This window comes from Octopus bimaculoides, chromosome 30 (assembly GCF_046866305.1).
Source record: "Octopus bimaculoides isolate indiv1 chromosome 30, ASM4686630v1, whole genome shotgun sequence".
NCBI lineage: Eukaryota > Metazoa > Mollusca > Cephalopoda > Octopoda > Octopodidae > Octopus > Octopus bimaculoides.
The window spans coordinates 3504547-3524728 of NC_142957.1; the positions used below are offsets into that span (position 1 = coordinate 3504547).

Genomic DNA, 20182 nt, shown 5'->3' on the forward strand with positions numbered 1-20182 from the left:
GTTGTTTTTGCTGTTGCTCTTTTTTTAAAAACACTGAAAATATTCAAATTGATATATCACAAATGAATATTAATTTTCCCCTTCTTAATTAGGAATATTACTATACATGTCTGTGTCACTGAAGTTATAAAATGTACAAAACTGTAATCTATCAGTTTCTGCGCTGGTACGTCTCTAGCTTTAAAACCAATTGCTACATAGAATAAACTCGACCTTCTTAGCGCCAAAACCACCCATCTAAATGAGTTTTCTCAGATACAGCAGCGCAAGATCCCTACCACCAAATTCCCGACTCTACAATGTCCCTAAACTACGATAAAATAGAATCGTTTCAAGTGGCTAGTAATCTTATTTAAAGGTACTTTATTATTCAATATGTAAGCTAAAAGAGAATAGAACCTTAATGCTTCCACTTTCTACTAGAAAGCATTTCACATTATTGATGTTATTAACAACACTTAGAAAAATGAATTTCATAACGTTTATATACCTGCTCCAATTTTATAATCTTCGTTTCTTGTCAAATCACATAGGAATTTCTATGTTGATCTGAAACGCATTCAGAGTTCTCTTTATTGTTACAGCTATCTCCGAAACAATAACCTTATGAGGTGTGGATGTCACTTGCCAGCCTTCGTAAATCATTTTAAAAAAGTCTATAACAGAACTGTGAAAGTCTATGGCACGTGGCTGGAAAGTTCAGAGAAACGAATACCTATACTGAATTATTCGCAATGTCAAAGTTAGTAAAATTCTCGTTTCTTCTTTTCTTTTATTATTAACACTAAGAAAATCCGGGTTATTCTCTGAAATTTATAATATGATTTCTTATGAAACGGAAACTAAAGATAAAGATATGAGAAATAAACGTTTTAGCATTCGCACGCTTTACATTCACATCTTCTCTTTAATGAATTTATACATTCAAATGCATCACACACACCATCAACGGCACACACACACACACACGCACACACACACAGGCGCGCGCACACACATGCACAAACATACATACGCAGACATTCACAACAGCGTACATATAGATGAATGTACGCTGCCATGTACACACACATATGCACACAGACATACTCTCTAACCCTCTCTCTCACGTACATTCTCACTCAGAACTACATAAACATAGAACAAAAGCAAATGAGTCGCTGAAGCCGTAACGAATGACAACAAAAAGTCACTAACAACCATAACTGGTTGATAGGTTTACCAAACGGATAATCAAACATTCATTTAGTTAATTCGATAACAAATTGTTAACAAAGTGACGATAAATAAAGTATACTAGAACCAGTACGTGTGTATATTATTGGCTTAATGACCCTCCCGAGATACAAAAATGTTCCAGCATTCGATCCTCAGAAGAGGAAAACTTGGTAACAAAGCCAAACACACAATCTTCAGTTTGGTTTTCGTGCCCATCCTCACCTATGGTCATGAATGTTAACTAACGACCGAAAGAGTCTGATCGCAAATAGAAGTGGCCGAAAAGGGATTCCTCCAAAAAACTGGAGTGGCTTTACTCGACACAGTGTGTACATTGGAGATGACGGAGTCTCTCCAGATCGAGTCGGTACTTTTCCTTATTGTGCCACTGCATTTCCGGTAATGCTGACATGCGATTAGGATGTCACATGAGAAAATCGCAAGATCGATTCTTTAAAATGATGCAAAACAGCAGGGAATGAAGGGGTAGACCAAAAAGGGATGGCTAGAAAATATCCATAGCCTCCTTTGGTCATGCTTGAGCATTAAATCAGTAAGTGTACTGGCAGTTGCTTCTGATAGGACCCTATGCAGGAGGTACCCGAGGCACCAGATGTCCTCATGACCCTCCCAGGAATAATGAGCGGCGTTGAAGATGGTAGAAGAATGGATATATACAGAGTGTCGGTATTAAATATAACGATTTTATGTCCCATTATATTAAGGAAAAATTAGTGCATTGGTAAACAGTCAAAAGCGTTGGAGAGCATAAATATAAATTTGTAGCTGATAAAAGCTGATATGGTGGACTGAAAGCCATCTAAATATTTTTTCTACACTAGGCCCGAAATTTTGGGGGAGGGGGACAGTCGATTAGATCGACACAAGTACGCAACTGGTATCCCGAAAGGATGAAAAGCAAAGACGACCTCGGTGGAATTTGAACTCAGAACGTAAAGACAGATGAAATACTGCTAGGCATTGCGCCCGGCGTGCTAACGTTTCTGCCAGCTTGTCGCCTTGAAAGCCATCTAAATATTGGAAAAGAGTTACCTGTATTCATGATAATTCATGACGGTTACCAAAATTCAGACGCCTTCACTGCTGTTCAATGCTCTGTGAACACTGTAAAGGCAGCAAGACGTGACATGGACAGTCGCAGCAGAATCTATTGGATAAAACTCGAATTCGAGAGAAAAGCTGCTTCAGAAGATCAAATACCAAGACAAGATAAAAACGGCAAAATGCAGGCGAAACATTCAGTAATGTAAAATGTCTGAAGATGATGGCACACTTCATGACGGTCAAATAATGTAGACGGTACAATCAAAAGGTTGGTACACATGTGTTAAGTGAGAGACAGAAAATGGCTGAAGAAGGAAGGAGAGAAGAGCAAAAGTGGTTTTATTCGAAGAGTGAGCACGAATGGAAAGAGAGAGAAGAAGGTTGCGGTATGTGTGCGTATATGGGAGGTAAACTGTTGCAGTTAGTAGCAGCCAAGCAGTAGTGACTGGAAAAGGGAGGAGGAGGAGAGAGAAGTGAGTGATTTAGAGATACAAAGCAAAACAGTGGGTGCCAGAGTGAATGTGTGAGGGCACTTGTGAGTATGGATATGTGTGTGTGTGTGTGTGTTTGAAGAGTAAGTGTGCGTGAATATATATGAGTCTATGTACCAGTGTGTATGCATTTGTATGTGTGTGTCAAAGATAGAATATCCAATGGAACAAAGTTGTGTGAGTGTGTAATAAAGTGTGAAGAGAGTAACTTTGGTACCGAAATGAGATATGTAGGTAGAAACTGTGGTCTAGCGTGTGAAGTTTGCATAAAGTGTAAATGTTGGCATAGGGACAATTAATGTGGGGGTGTGGGTTGGTAAGAGTAATGCTACGGAGGAGAGAGGAAGAAAACGAAGTAGAGAGGAAGAAAACGAAATAGAGAGGTAAAGTATATTTTTAGCGCTTAGCCAGGAAGACGGTCAATGCTCAGGATCATTCACAAGGCTACTGTGATTGGTTGGAGGAAAATAGGAAGATATCCTGAAATCAAAGACATGCCTTGATTGTTTACAACAGAGAAGACTCCGGCATAAACAGCGAAGGTTCCAAATGACAGACTTAAAATGGGGTTCGATTAAGCACATCACTCAAGAAAATATACGTGTCAGTATGTATATGTATGTACATACGCACACACATTCATTCAAACATTTTCACATAAGGGACATGCATGCATACCTGATGATGATGGCCGTCCAGTCGTGACCGAGGAAGACCATTGCCGACCTTCAGGAACATTGTGCGCTCTAGGACTAACTTATATTTCGTCATCCTAAAAGAGGTCACCATCCTTGAACTCAAGTCTCACGCCAATAACTATACAATAGTAAAGAACTAACTCAATAAATAATGGATAAATGGTTAAAAACATTTCAAATTGAAAAGGAATCCCACCCCGTCCCTCTCTCTACTTATCTATCTATCTATCTATCTATCTATCTATCTATCTATCTATCTGTCTGTCTGTCTATCTGTCCCTCTCTCTTTCTATCTATCTCTATGGTGGTGGTGGTGGTGGTAGCCGGGGCAGTCAGTGATAGAAAGCGATGTGAAAGACAATAGTGATGGTGGTAGAGGGGAAGGGGTCGAAATCAAAGGTATTGATGGTGGTGGCGTCAGAAGTCTGAATGGTGTGTGTATGGCAGTTGTGGTGGCAATAGTGGTGGTACTGATGATGGTGATGGTTGAAAATCGTCAAAAGAAAGAAAGAGAGAGCGAGAGAGAGAGAGAGAGTGCGAGAGAGGGAGAGAGAGAGCGAGAGAGAGAGAGAGAGAGAAAGAAAGAGGTTAGACAGAAAACATTGTATTGACTCCTGAATAGGAAGACAAACGATGTTTACCATGCAGTTTTGTAATAAGTTCCAAGTCTATGTATTATATTATTTTGATGAAAATTGCTCTTTGCTGGAAAAATATTGTTTAAGTTTCATAAAATTTAATATGAACTCAATGCATGAAGTGTCATTGTTGGGCCCAAGGCCCAATGAAGAGCCATCTATAGCAGCTAGCTTAAAAGCCGCCCTGTGTATGTATGTATGTATGTATGTATGTATAAAGCGCACGGCTCGTATAGTGAATGGGGAAAGCTTGGTCTGCAATGTTTGCAGTCGTGTATGCAGGGCTCATTAGCCATCAACGGAGCCGCAAATGCAAAATATAAGTTAGTCCTAGTGCGCACAATGTTCCTGAAGGTCGGCAAATGTCTTCCTCGGTCACGAGTAGACGGCCATCATGTATGTATGTATGTATGTATGTATGTGTGTATCTATCTATCTATCTATCTATCTATCTATCTATCTATCTATCTATCTATCTATCTACATACATACATACATGCCGACTTACATGTATCTATTGTTATTTCAGCTCTAACAGAAATAAAATATTTGCTATTTACTGTACAGTATTTAGCGAAATGACTAAAAGTCAACTGCGGCGCAATATCTCCCAAGTTTTGAACGAATCCCAGGCATTGCGTAATTTAGGATTTCCACAAAGTCACATGGAATTCATTGATGAAAGTAAGTAAGGTGTCTCTTATTGCTTTTATCACCATTACCGTCATAATTAGCTTCATCAATCACCATTACCATCCTCTTCGTCGTTGTCATCATCATCAACCTCAGTAGATAATTCCATAGGACACGCACACTGACTCTATCTCTCTCTCTATCTATCTATCTCTCTCTCTCTTTCTCTCATACATATAACTATTTATTTATATTTTCTCGAACCTCGGATAATTTCAATAAATCAGCATTTTATTTTGCCCTCCCCCACTCCTCTCCAGCCTCTCCTCACATTATCTTCACCACTAACTAACACTCCTCTCACTTCTTTCGCCCTTTCTTCACTTTTTCCCACGCTTTTCACTTTTTCTCTCTTTAGTTTTTTTTTTCTCTCTTTTTCTCTCTTTCTTCCTCTCATTTTCTCTTCCCGTTTCCATTTTGACCTATCTCCTCATTCTAATCCATACACTGTCGAAGGCGTTCACGAAAGTTTTCCATAGTTCGAATGGTCATTTTATGTGGAATGGCAGCAATTTCTTGACGAATCTTTTAATTGTTCAATAGATCGAGGACGATGAGTGTATAACTCTGATTTCATGTATAACCACAGAAAAAAATCGCACGGGTTCAAATTAGATGATCGGCTAACCGATGTCATTGCGCAATGAGATCAAATGACCGGGCAACATATCCCAAAATTCCCATCACACGTCGAAAAGTGTGCGATGTTGCCCCATCCTGTTGAAACCAAACATTGTCCCTATTGTCAAGCTCATTAAATATGGGTTTCAGAAAAGTCTCTAGCATTACACAATATCGATCAGAGTTCACAGCCAGTGTAATAGTGACTTCTTCGAAGAAGTATGGACTCCAAACGCCGAATTCTGCTGTTGCTAAATTTCGAACAGATACGGGATCATGTCTACGAAATTTTAGGTGCACATGGAACGCTGTTCGTGTTGCAGTTACGGATTCGTTGTTCTTGACAAACTTTTACGAAATGAAAGCGCGATGCTTCCATTGAAACAAAATGGCCTTATATGTACATTTCGAAAATAGAAACACATTTTTCGCTCTTTACTCTATTTCACTTTCATTAAATCCACAAATGTGTCAGATCAGGTTGTTAGGCCAAGGCGAGAGAAAAATTATTTTGAACGCGAAATATATATATATATATATATATATATATATATATATATATATATATAGTTTTCATTTTATAATCAATTTTGTAGGATTTTATATATAGCTTCTATTCCCGACACAAGCCATGTTTATTGTCCTTGGAATTTTCCGAAGGATTCCTGGTAATGTGGTGAAAAGGGAGATAATAGAGGGTCAGGCAGTATGTTGACGTTTGTATTGTGAGTTGCGATGCGAGTCTGTAGCACCGTCGTGGGTCATATATGAATATAAAAGTCTTTAAAATTCGGCTCTACGTAGACAACGGTGAACGGGTGTGGTCATCGTTTGTGCGGCGCGCTTTCCCGCAGCTCGTCTCCATGACCGAACTGCAGTCGTGGATCAAGAAGAGGCCGAGGAAGGGCGAATGGCACCGCGAGTGTCGCGTTGCTCTCCGGCAACTCCAACAATTCAGGTCAACCTTGAGCGACTGCATCACAACTAACGCATTCTATAGTGGATTAGTGGAGGGAAGGTACGACGACGATCTCGGGGCGAACCTGGGCGTCGACGAGGAATACCTGAGCCGCCCGTTTAAGACGACCTTCGGGCCGGGACCTATGGATAACTTCCAGAGATCCCTGGCCTGGCAGTACTATCGAGAAGCACTACCCGTTCGGGATAAGCTCTACAGGCATGGCTCGAGAAACACAGGGCCGACCTGTCCGAGATGCACGCACTCGTACAGTGTCCCACCATTTCCGAGCTGTGGGCTTACGTCGAACAAATGCTATCGCGTGTGGGACGAGTGGGTCTATCAGCCGAGTCTATCATGAATATTGTCGCGCCTCCTTCCTTTAAACGAGAAGGAAGAGCTCTTTTCATCGTACTTGTGGCTATGGCGAAAGAGCGTGTATGGTGGACGCGTCTGAAAGGTCTAGAGACAAAGACTTTCCTCTCTGGGCAATATCTCATCAACTTCTTCAAGTATCACCTGAAGAGGAAGGTGAGAGTAGAAAGGGAAGTCTTGTCTAGTGAATGCTTCAAAAAAGATGGGTGAATGTAGCAAGGATGGCACGTGTGAATGATGGAGTCACCTTGAGCATAACCCTATGAACTAGAAAAAAAATCCAGAAAAAGAAACAAAAAGGCAAAGAGAGTCACTTACTGTTATAGTATCTTCAATAACAATGACAATATTGACCTAGGTTACCGTGGTCTTTTCTGTAGGCTTTTCTTTCCACGGCTAAACCTAAACTGTCCTCCCCTTTTTATACGAGAACATTACTGTGATACACGATCCCTATTAATCGCTATTTTTTTTCGATCCCTTTTGCTCGAACTCCCCCCTTTTTCTTTCCTACGATCCCATTTGATCGACACCCCCCTACTTCCTTTTTTTCCCTTCCCCCTCCCAAAAAGAAAAGCTCTACATTGTATTTGTCGCATCTTTGTTGAGGCCTGTGTGGCTAATAAAAAAAATGTATTTGTGGTGATATAGACCAAGACCTTTCATTCTCAGTTATATTCTCAAAAAATGATGAGCTCAAATTATCTCCAAATTAAGCATTTCTTATCCAGAAGATCAAACTCATTTCATCCTTCTTCAATCAGCATCTACCTCTTTCAATGACTTCCTGTATGTCACTGCCATACATGTCCATACTTTGTACATATCTCAGTAGGGAAGTAAATATTTCTTTCCTTACATATCATGGAAAGTTGATGGTGAACCACTTACGAGCGAAATGATTAATAGATCGGTGTTAAGGTCACGCCTGCCTTGCCTCACGATCTAAAATATTTTCAATATTTTTGATGGTTTAAGAGTATATCGCTCTCCATATGTGTTTGTAACACTTTATGACACATTGTTCTCAAATTAGCCAGCACTTCCAAGCTATTTATTTACAACAGCAACGGCTGCTGCTACAGCTATTGCTACTACTACTACCACCACCATCACTACTACTACTACTACTACTACTACTACTACTACTACTACCACCACCACCACCACCACCACCACCACCACCACCACCACCACTACTACTACTACTACTACTACTACTACTACTGCTTCCTATTGGCTTCTCTCATATCTACATATTGTTTCTTTTTCAGTGGTTTGTGATGAAAGCACAACATCAGCTAACAATCGAACTTTCTATTGGCCAATGACAAAAATAGGAACTACTGCAGAGATCCCATGTCATGCATATGTAGCAACAAGATACTGGTTGGTTTATTTTGATTTATTGCTACTCAAATTTTGAAGTTTTTCAGCGCCATCCTATTATGAGAGAATGTTACTTGGTAGCGTAAATAACAGCTAGATGGATTAACACGATAGAATTAAATGTCCATCGGTTGCAATCTCTTCTCCCAGCATTTTTACATTTTATACATTATTTGATATAATTTAGCCTTTTCCTAACTACCTAGATTTGCTTTGTCGCCAATATTATACAAAGCTTTCATTTCATTCGTTTTTATATTCTGAGTTCAAATTCCGCTAACGTTGAAGTTGCCTTTAACTTTTTCGGGTCGATGAAATAAATACCTACTGAGCACTGGGATTGGTGTAAACGACTTATCTCTTTCCCTGAAATTGCTGGTCTTGTGCCATAATTAGAAACTAATATTAGACAAAGCTTTATGATGGAGATCTGGCAGAATAGTTATCGCACCGGATAAAATGCTTAGCAGCATTTCTTCCGACTTTACATTCTGAGACCAAATTCCACCAGGGTCGACTTTGTCTTTCATCATTTCGGGTTCGATAAAATAAGTATCAATTGAACAATGGTGTTTATGTAATCGAATTACCCCCGCCCAAAATAGCTGGCCTTGTGCCAAAATTTGAAATCAATATTATACAAAGATTTAATGATTCTTGTAAGTCCCAGAATTTCACAAAATAACTGTAGGGAAGAAGGCATATACCCAGATACAGCCAATAGAATCTATCGGTGATTCTGTTGGTTTCAGGCAAATATTATTTATTCAGTTTTATGATTACTGTAGAGCTATACATCTTGCTAGTATATGTTGGTCATCCTGGGATTTGATTCATCACAGACTTTGTAACACGGTCAGCCTTCTGTCATTTCTACCACATCATTCCACTAGCTAAACATCTAAATTGTTCCTCCCAGAGGCTGACTTTTATGTATAAAGACAAGGTCAAGTGATAGAATTATTCAAATTTGTGCATGTATAGGAAAATAGATGCAAATCTATTGCTGCCGCTGTCGCTACTTGAACTAATAACCTGGTTCTTTAATATTGCATCACCTATACCATTCCAACGTATCTTGTATTAAATAATCAAAACCAACACATAATAAATAAAAGCAGATGCAGGAATATTGTTTTTTACCTGAACTCTAGTTAGAAAATATTTGACATTAGTTTTGAAGATAGGGGATGAGGAGTAAATAATAGATTTTTCCCTAAAATGCATTGAACTATTTATCCTTCTTTCACTAAATTATGAGTTCAAATCACGACCAGATCGAATGTTTCTTATATTCCTCTGAGATTGATAAAATTCCTCTTACAATGAAAATACACGACTGACAATATTTTACATTTATTTTTTCAGTTCACCAAGAACGGTGGGACATATAAAAAAGGCATCAAGCCAATATACGATATCACCAAAGTGTTCACCGTTTACTGCTTTCTGGGAAGAACCAGATATGTCTCAATGCTACAATACGGAGTGGATCACTCGACGACTAAAGGACATTGCAAGAAAAGACATTGATAAAGGTAAGCGAGAAAGTGTTTTTGACGGACTTTTACACTAGTGGAATTAGCAAAGTAGCAGAAGAAGTATATGTTTGTGAGTTCTTTCTGTCTATTTCACTATCCCCTCTCTGTGTGTGTAGTGGGGGAGCGTGTGTGTATTTGTAATTAAAATGAATAACCAATATGTAATGTGCCGTATCCTCCCTTTTGACGTCTATAGCAATGTATCCATCTCGTCCAACAGCAAATCCTTTGACTCACTTATGGAAACGTTATGACAGAATGTGTAACTTAGGAGGGTTGATTTTTATCCTTATAGCCTTAAAACTACATCTTCCTTAACTTTCTGTAGAGAGGCTGAGTAGATAAAGGAGCAGAAAAAACAACATGTCTCTTTGTTTGCATTACGTTGGCTTGGAGGGTATAGAATATTTTAAGCTTCAACCAAGCAGTTTACATAGCTGTTTGTCACAGAATATGAGCAATTTATCTCTCTCAAATGTTATTACGGCGCTGTAAAATGGAAGAGAGTTTTCATGTGTACGGAGTATATGATTATTTCAATTTTTTATTAGGCTTTTGTGAAAACTTAGCAATATTAATTCTTAAATTAGGCGGTGAGCTGGCAGAATCTTTAGCACGCCAGACAAAATGCTTGGCGGTATTTCAGCTGTCTTTATATTCTGAGTTCAAATTCTGCCAAGGTTCACTTTGCCTTTCATCATTTTTGTGTCGATAAGATAAACGCTAACTGAGCACTGGGGTCAATGAAATCACCTTAGCCCCTTCCACGAAACTGCTGGTTATTTGGTAGGTAATAATGACTATTTATGATGGCTGGTGTGTCAGCTCATTGGTTGTCAATGACATTATGTACAGCCCCAACAACCACTGCCATCACCAAATGTCTGTGTTACTCAACTATAAAGGTCCCCATAGTATTGTACAGCTCGCCCACTGTTGCAGTTAATGTTACAGACCAGGAGATACTAAGGATGTATAACAATGAGAATTCAACTAATAAACCGAACTTTAGCAATCCGTGCTATTTAGAGTCGGAGTTGTTAATTAACTTCCGGTGATTCATTAATTGTTATGTGACACTTAATTTGTATCTAATATTTCTACTAAAGCGACTGTAATTCCCATAAATTTCATATTATATTTTCTATTGCAGGAAATATCCGCAAAAGTCAGTGTATTTCAAAGAAGAACATATTGTCTTGACTGTAGAAATTCTTGAGAAAATGGTGCCGTTGATATCGAAAGTGTCCGCCAATATAACACTAGGCAATGTACTTCGTTGTATCAACAATTTGATAAATACACAAGAGGAGGTTTTGGCTGGGGCAGAAGAAGAGAAGAGAAGTGCCAACAGGTAATATACACATCGCTTTTGATATTAGTAGTTGTAGTAGTAGTAGTAGTAGTAGTAGTAGTAGTAGTAGTAGAAGAAGAAGAAGAAGAAGAAGAAGAAGAAGAAGAAGAAGAAGAAGAAAATCAATAGATCCTGCGGTCATATTTGCAGTGACATAAATAATAAAAGCTGCAGCATCAATGCTAACATAGTAACAACAGAACTAGTAGAAGCAACAGTAGCATGCAAAAATGTGTTAATTGAAATAATTAGTGTAATTACACCTAAAGCTAATTACGTATTCGAAACACATTGCTACTTGAAAGTCGTTTTCTTGATTTTTTTAAACAGATTGCAGAAGCAATCCCAGAAAAGATTCCACTGGAAGAGAAGCAAATCACAGCTATATATTGTAATCTTGCTATTGGTGTTGCCAAAGTGAATAGGGACACTTTCGATGGTCTTTTCTATGGTGTTTCATATGGAACTAATGAAACAGAAGGAAGCACAATGGTACAAAACGATCTCATGATTACTCTCTTGTTAACCGTTTGTTATGAACACCCAAGTTCATAAATACATTAGAATGGAATATAATTACGTTTATTGTCACATAAAATAGCTATTGAACCTATATAATGTGATACGGCTTACAGTTCAAATGTAAAAGACAAGACGTCTATCAATCTATCCATCTATCTATAAGATCGATCGATATAACTGTCTACAAGAGGTGCAAAAAAGTTCATTGGTTGTAGGGAATCGCGAAAGGCCTGGTTGGAAGCCCAGTCTTTCAGGTTCTTTTACAAGGGTTGGTAAAATAGAATCACGGCAATAAGTGCGTGAATTTGATAGGGGAATATGTCGAATAGAATTATGTTCTGTATTTTCTTTTACCCAAAGCCAAGGACTTTTCAGCCATCACCATCTGTATAATATGTATACATACATGTATACATACATATATATGCATACATGTATATATATATATATATATATATATATATATATATATATATATATATATATATATATATATATTATATATATATATATATATAGAGAGAGAGAGAGAGAGAGAGAGAGAGAGAGAGAGAGGAAGTAATTAAGATTCAGTTGAATTAGGTACTTAAGTTAAAGCACCATGTCAGTCCGGTATTATCCGCACAGGTCGAAATGTGGTGAATAAAATCTAAATAAGCAACAGGATGTTAAGTAGCAGCGCAGTACGACTCTGAAACAACAATTTTGGAGTGGTATGGGACACCGTGGTGGTGATAGGCTTGTAATTCATTTCCAATTTATCTACCTTCTTATCATCAAAAAAAATTTAAGACTACAAGACTGCGTTTATTGAGAATAAAGAGCAATGTCAGTTGACAGTTCATAGCGGGCTGCTGGTTATAAAGTTCATACCTTGTTCTTCTCTGAGATATCCTTGCCACAATAATGGCAACATGAAATTCTTTCATCCTCTAACTCTGATAAATTATTTAAGAAAAAAATGTTATTAATATATCTTCTCTGTTGAAAATCCATATTTCTTGCAGCCAAAGATAGCGCTGTATTTAAATTGAATTTAAGTACCTAATTTACGGATTGTATTGTTCAATTAAATGGATCTCCTTGAAATGGGTGTACTGCACTACTACTTGACGTCCTGTTACTTATTTTAATTTCGTATATATATATATATATATATATATATATATATATATATATATATATATATATACATACATATATATATATATATATATATATATATATATATATATATATATATATATATATATATACATATATATATATATATATATATATATATATATATATATATATATATATATATATACATACATATATATATATGTATACATACAAATATATATCTTTATATGTACGTATGTGTATATATGTATGTATATGTATATATCAACCAGATTAAATAAATGAGCAACATAACAAAATAATTAGAACTTAGATTAATACAAATGATTGCATTATATTTTATTATTTGCTTCATCAGAAAAATATACAAATTTTGTGCATGTTTCAGCTATATACATTATCATGTGTAATTCTATGTAGCTAAGGGATTATACGTATGTATTTGGTTGTATCTATGCGTGCTTGGTACAAAACGTTTCAGGAATATATAGAAACTTAAGTCATTGGTTGAAAACAATAAGATAAACAGACTTTTGTACAAAATACTTCAGTTTTCATGTCACTGCGATCCCACGACAAGAAACCGATTGAGGCAGAAAGTAGGAAATTACTGAATAGACCAATAATTAGTTGACCGACGTAGAAACCCCAATGGTTGCTTATGATACTGGTAGGTTTAGATATTATGTTACTTGCAATGTTGTCGTCATGTAGTGGTTGTAGAAGAAGAGGTTACAACAATAATAGCAGCAACAATTGTAGCAGTGTTATTTATTCTTTATTAATTTCTATTTATCTTTCTTTTTTTCCACCAGATAAATCGCTCACTAAATCCCGATCAACAAGAAGCAGATGTAAAGAATATGGCATCTATTTCATTACCAAGGAGTTTATTAAAACATCTGAAAGACGAAGAAAGGGCATCCATTTCACGAATAACCTTTTTCTCCATGCGGGACGATAAGCTATACAGGGTATGGAACACAAACGGAAATGTTTCATCATCTTGTTGAGAAAAGAATGTTTGAATTCATTGATACTTTTTCTGATAATGATAGAAATAATACTAATATAACACAACTGCCAATGTTTACGTGTGTGTACACATCTCTATGTCAGAGTATGTGTGTGAACCACTTATTACGCATATCCAAACTCAGGAGGGGCACTTATTTTGAGTTTTGTTTAGGGTAGACTTCTCTTAAGAAACTTAGGCTATTAAAAACACAGAAATATCATCATCAAATCCTCAGACATCGGTGTTCCAGCTTCATTGGTCCGCTACAGAGTGTTGAATACCCCAGGCATGTATATTATCATTATCTTAAGCAACATTTCCCCATGCTTGAGTGGGTCAGACAGTATTCATTGAACCAGTTTTACTACAAACCAGATGCCATTCCGGACACCAAACCTCACCTGTTTCAAACAAGGCAATCTTTTCCCGTGGCAGAAAAGGTTTTCAAGAAGAAAAGAACTCCGCTTGTACGACGGTGACGCATCGTTTTCTTGTTTTTGTCATCGGACTGCGGTCATGCTGGGACACTGCATTGAATGGTTTTGTTAAACGAATCAACCGTGGTACTAATATCTTCCAAGCGTGATACGTATTATAGCAAATTCTTTTGCCGAACCGCTAGGTTACGGGAATGTAAAAAAAAAATCTATCACAGGCTGTCAAGCGCTGGTGGGGTCAAACATAAACACACTTACATTTACAAACATAGAAATACATACATGCATGCGTATGTGCGTGTGTGTGTGTCTGTGCGTCTGTCTTTATGCCTGTGTGTGTACATGACAATTCTCTACATCACAGTTTTCGTCCAGTGAAATCGATTCGTCAAATCGATTCTCAATGACTCCTGTGCCCCACAATCACTTCCAGCTTCTTGATCCACTTCTCTCTCTCTCTCTTTCTCATCTCCCCCCCCCCACTCCATACTGACATTAACTATCAGCCACACTACCTTTGTTCATTACTTAAACAACCTCTTGCCTCACCTTTACCACCTGTCGCTCCCTTTACACACTCCTTACCCACAGGTTTCTTTCCCCATGTTCCACCGTCTGGATAACCTCATATACATACCTTCTTGTACCTTGATGATACATCTAGACACCTCGTTACCACCGTTTATATCTTTCTTTTACCTACTGTCACCCACACTCATTTGAAGCGGTGTAGCACTGCATCTCCTCTCTTCTCAGACATTTGTGCTTGTCCCTCCATCATAATTTAACCTTCAGCAACTGGTATAAAGCCAACCATTTTCTCAAATATATTTTAGTATAGCCCCGAGCATACCAAATCCTTGTGAGTGGATACTTTAAACGCAAACTGGACAAAAGTCGTAGGATCAAAAGGCCAACACCATGGCTGCTCCTCATTGCTCTGTGAACACTGTAAAGGCTGTGACATGGACAGCATCAACGGACACTTCAAGGAAGTGATCAGCAGGAAGCGATGCACTATGCATTCTATCTGCCCATCCAAACGCCGAAAATTCATCTCCACATATTTGAACAGGACCTTAGGCTCAATTCAGACGGCTAATGACTAGTGAGAGTTGCTGCTGAAAGGCCATATGTGTGACAGCAGCATATGGCTCCTGGCCATACCACCGGAAAGTGTCAGAAGGAGTTGTTGGAAAATTTCTACAATTCACCAACCCTAATTTCTCATCTCCTAATCACCCTAATTGCCATCGCATAGATTACTAAATGGGGGGGGGGCGTTGGGAAAAACATCAACTAGTCTACCTGTAATAGCAAGCCTTATCTAGTGGTCAGGATCAAGGAGATTTTCTAAAACATTTCCAGCAACCCCCTGAAAAACGCCTGCGCCAGGTTCCGGACCTGTCTCAAGGACACTTTTATTTTGGAAAGATTTCCTATTTTCTTTTCCTTTAATGTAAATTTTCAGATTTTGCCCAAACACCATATATATATATATATATATATATATATATATATATATATACACACACATATAGTTTTTGTATTTGGTTTTGCAAGAAATTGTGTGTTGAAGCAAAGTTTGTCGTGTATACGGAGTGTCGTCTAATACATACACGCGCGCACACACACACGCACACACACGCACACACGCACACACACACACATATATATATAAACATCTACACTCACAAGCAAATTTCAGAACAATTTATCAATCGGAGTCTGTGTCAGAAGCCTATTTACTCAAGGTGCTGAGCAGTGAGGCTAAACGCAGGATTCGTTAATCTCCAAGAGAGTTTCTTAAATACTGGCAGCCCCGACGGAAACAATTTCGATGTAAAACAAATCACCCATCCCTTAGAACGCGTACAACCGTCATATGTGAATGGATATAGAATATTTCTTGTAATATTCATTGTATTATTGTCAGGCATTTAAGGTGGCGAGCTGGCAGAAACGTTAGCACGCCTTGTACCAAAGTGTGAAAGGAGTATATATTTTGTTAATTTGGGCTGTTGGCTAAAGTAACGAAGTCTAATTACAGCAATCCTACGGTTTGATCTTTTCATGCTTTGACAATGTAGTTTTTTAAATAAATTAGTTTACTTAATGAATTCACTTTACAGGTAACACAAAACTCTAGTAACAAGCAAAATGCTAGAATCAACGGCCATGTTCTTGCTGCCAATGTTCCTGACATTCCAATAGGCAACCTTGATGAACCCGTTGACATATCCTTCAATTTAATACATCAGGTAATAATTGTGTATTTACTATTGATGCTGTTGCTGTTTATGTCTATGCCATCCCTGACCCAGTAGATCCTTGATGAAACACAACCCATGTCTTTACAATATGTCATTTTAGATTTCATTAGATATTTCTAGAACCACTCCATCTCTTTTCTTTTCCTATTATGGCGCTACTGTGTAAATTATGAGAAAATATTTATTAAAACAAGATCAAATGGTCAATTAAACTATGCCAAAGCAATTAATATGGACTTCACAATGTCAATACCAACCAAACATTGACGACCATGGTTTGTTTCGTGTTTTGTTAGTCAAACGAGTCACATTATATCTACATACATTCTAATTACAAAGTAATTTGATTAATTTATCATAATTTAATTCGTTTCAGAATACCAGCAGCCTACAATGTGTTTACTGGGATGAAAGCCCAGGACTGAGTCCCCATTGGTCACCAAAATGCTGTAATATATCCAAACATGAACCTGGAAAGGAAGTGGTTTGTTCCTGTGACTATCTTACAAGTTTTGCCTTACTAGTGGTTGGTAATATTTTGACAAAATATTAATTACCTGTAATTTGGCAGTTGTATCTCTACATTACAGATTTTAAAGAGTTGCATAACATATCCACAACACTTTGTGATGCAGAGTATCTTGGTAAATACATTGTAAAAAGTCACTGTTGTACTTGTCATTGCTGTTCTTTATAGTTTATAGTCTGGATGGATCCTTTAAGATGTACGAAACTACCATTCTCTATGTAATGCATAGTAATTCCCCCAGTGTTGATGTAAATGGGAAAGAGATCATCAGAATCATCTCTCTTGAATTAAAAAATTCATTTGTGTTGAGACATGCTTGCTATTCAGACGTTAAACATTTGGTCGCTTCATGATTTTGTTACAAGATCTCTCCTCTCGTTCATGGCCTTTGTTCACCTGAGACATTCATGTCAGTAATACACATGTAACCAAATAACTGTCAGTTAAAAAGAACCTCTGCTATTTACAACAATATAACAATTCCCTCTCCATGGTAAATATTTCAGCCTAGAGGAAAATCTGAAGTAAATGAACATGTTAGTTCACTCCATACCAGTTTCGCCATCGACTGAAATCGCAAAGACGTTAATTAGTCAATAAGAAAATAAGATTAAATAGTCAGGTCATTGATGCTGTTTCTGTAAGTGTCAGCGTTGCCTGGGACATTATTGATGCAGCATACAATAGTTGTCACCTTCTACACTAGTATTATACACACTCGTTATATGAGTGTTAACTAACATATAAGGCAGGAGGTGAAGGAGGAGCTAAATCCTTGTTTTTTTGTTTCTATTGTAGGATATCTACCAGAATGAAGGAGAGACAGAAAATGCCTTTTCTATTATATCTAACATTGGCTGTGGAATATCACTTGCCTTTCTCATTCTTACAATAATAATTCATGTTTGTTTCAGGTAAGCATTTCAATTTATATTTTCTTTTATAAACTGTTCAAATACAGAGAAACAGCATTTCTCAGCCTGTGGGGGTTTTCACAGGCTGGTCAGATCGATGCAGGAAAAACATGGTCGAGGAAAGAATTCCAGAATATTGTCACTTTGATGTGAAGAGTAACTGGATAAATATTATAGAGTAGAATTTTTAAGTGAGACCCTGTAATGATGACATGAGAAAAAGGAGGGAGGATAATCTATCTCGTGTGTTTAAGTAGAATTCATTTATATCTTTGCAATTCAGAAAAAGTAGAGGAAAAGAGTATTGTCAGTAGTGACTTCGTCTCTACTACTACTACTACTACTACTACTACTACTACTACTACTACTACTACTACTACTACTACTACACTCACCACCACTACTAGTTAGTAAATAATGTTCACACATTTGATTCCCAATTTGTGTAATCTTTTTGGTATATTATGGCTAATTTTCCTTTGTTTCCTTTATTCATCTAAATTTACTTACTTGCTCAGTAAACATATTCAGAAAAATACCAAGCACCCATCAAGACAATATTGGATTTCATGAAGATATCAGGTATTATGTAGACTAAACTACCCCACATTCATCTCTCTTTTAAACAAAGACACAAAAGTAGCTCATCCTCTATTTGGTCATTTAGTATGCTAGAAAAAACATGTATCAGAAACCACGTGGGTATGTTCTAAATCCTGTAGCATAACAAATAACCATTTCAACAAATTCACTTCTGATAATTTTCTAATTTTGAATTAAACCAGTATCTCTGAATTTTTTCCTTTTATGAAAAAGACGCACATTTAAAAATTCCAGAAGGTAGAATGGGCCTCAAAAATTATTTTTCAAACATAATTGAATTCTACATCATCAAAACGACTTCCAGTATAATCACAATAGACATCATCTGAAATTAATTTGAAGAAAGTTTCATTAAAAAGTATCTGGAAGTTATGAAGAACGCAAGTCGGGAGAAATACTTGATATGAAAGAAAATCAGACAAATGTATATTTGGTGCAATTAAGTAAATTATAATCACTTTTCCTAATCAGCTTTTGATTCCTTCAACAAATATGAAAGGATATTGTCAATTTCGCTGACGCTTGATTAAACTTGTAATTTGGAAAAATATTTTTGGTGATATATCTGTAGAAAGTTGATTAGCAAATAATTTAGGCATCTTTTATATTTCCAGAGTTAAAAAAAAAAACAACTTAAAAACCTCTATCTGGCAGAGTAAGATGTGACAGTGAAAAAATATTAGTTTTGTGATTGAATCTGGAAGCAGAAATCTTCATCAATAAAAGAAATCTAGGAAAGACATTTTGATACATTTGTCAAAATTGAAATTTATACGAACTTTATAGTCAGTGAAGGCTTTAACAATTGCTTTCTTTAGTAACAGTTACAGAGTCTGAACTAATAAATAATCTATTTTATTATAGTAGAGATGTTGATCTCTGGACTTTTGGAGAGGATGTGGTCAAGTGGGGAGTGTCTTTCTGAAGCAATATTTGTTATTCAGCCGGACGAACTACTTTTGTGTGTGGTAGAGAATATATGCTGCGTAGTGTGTACGCATGCGTGTGTGCTGTATATTTGTTTTGTACATATGTGTGTATTTCTGTGTGAGTGTGTGCGTATAGCAGCAAACCCTCCCATAAGATGCGAGCAGTACTCTAATGTGGAACGTAGTTGACATCTTTAGAATCTCTGCAGTTGCTTATAACTGGCCAGTATTTCCTAAACCTAAACAGAAATCTAATGGAATAGAAATCTAAGACTTCTGAAACACTATCATGAATGGTCTATAATAATAATAATAATAATAATAATAATAATAATAATAATAATAATAATAATAATAATAATAATAATAACTAGCTGGACCCTTGAAAAAATTTACGGATAATTTAAATAGTTGTCATTTGATCATAAGTGAATAGTTGTCATTTGATCATAAGTGTTTAATTTGTACAATTTTGATTAATGAAAAATTCTTTTATCATTTATGTTATACTTATTGATAATATAAGTATATATTAGGTTATTGCATGAAAGTATATGTTAAATACATCCGCTACAGCACATCCCTATATTCAATGTTTCTAGTGTAGGTGATTCCCCTTCTGCGACCATGAGTGGATTCGTTTTAAGGTGCCATTTTAACCCTTACACTTTTAATCACCCTTGCTCTTGAAAGAACTACGTAACGCTGGCTATGAGGGAAGCATGGCTGTGGCAAGTGTATGCCAACTCTATCGAATGTTTGCGCCATGTGCTTTATTGATGATTTGT

At 36.9% G+C, this 20182-nt stretch overlaps 2 protein-coding genes across 4 annotated transcripts in view; both read left to right on the plus strand.

Moving 5' to 3' along the window:
• The first annotated feature begins 579 nt into the window (after positions 1-579).
• Positions 580-20182, plus strand: part of LOC106867080 (acyl-coenzyme A amino acid N-acyltransferase 1) — a 224087-nt gene continuing 204484 nt past the window's right edge. Inside the window, exons 1-5 of one of the 3 annotated variants that reach the window (XM_089346184.1) lie at positions 580-742; positions 4640-4794; positions 8032-8146; positions 9515-9684; positions 10841-11041. In XM_089346184.1, coding sequence (XP_089202310.1) covers positions 735-742; positions 4640-4794; positions 8032-8146; positions 9515-9684; positions 10841-10890 — 498 coding nt within the window. In that variant the 5' untranslated portion in view covers positions 580-734 and the 3' untranslated portion in view covers positions 10891-11041. Of the gene's footprint in view, positions 743-4639; positions 4795-8031; positions 8147-9514; positions 9685-10840; positions 11042-20182 lie in introns of those variants that run through there. The other 2 variants (XM_089346181.1, XM_089346183.1) reach the window with 2 other exon arrangements.
• Positions 10911-18879, plus strand: LOC149130135 (adhesion G protein-coupled receptor G6-like). The gene is made up of 6 exons (XM_089345836.1): positions 10911-11041; positions 11347-11533; positions 13507-13665; positions 16279-16407; positions 16796-16945; positions 17747-18879. Exons 1-6 carry the CDS (start codon positions 10911-10913, stop codon positions 17864-17866), a joined length of 876 nt encoding a protein of 291 aa, XP_089201962.1. The 3' UTR covers positions 17867-18879.

Coding starts and splice junctions, on each gene's coding strand:
- LOC149130135 (XM_089345836.1), top strand. CDS start 10,911: ATGGTGCCGTTGATATCGAAAGTGTCCGCCAATATAACACTAGGCAAT. Junction 11,534..13,506: donor AAACAGAAGGAAGCACAATG/GTACAAAACGAT, acceptor TTTTTCCACCAG/ATAAATCGCTCACTAAATCC. Junction 16,946..17,746: donor CAAGTTTTGCCTTACTAGTG/GTTGGTAATATT, acceptor TTTCTATTGTAG/GATATCTACCAGAATGAAGG.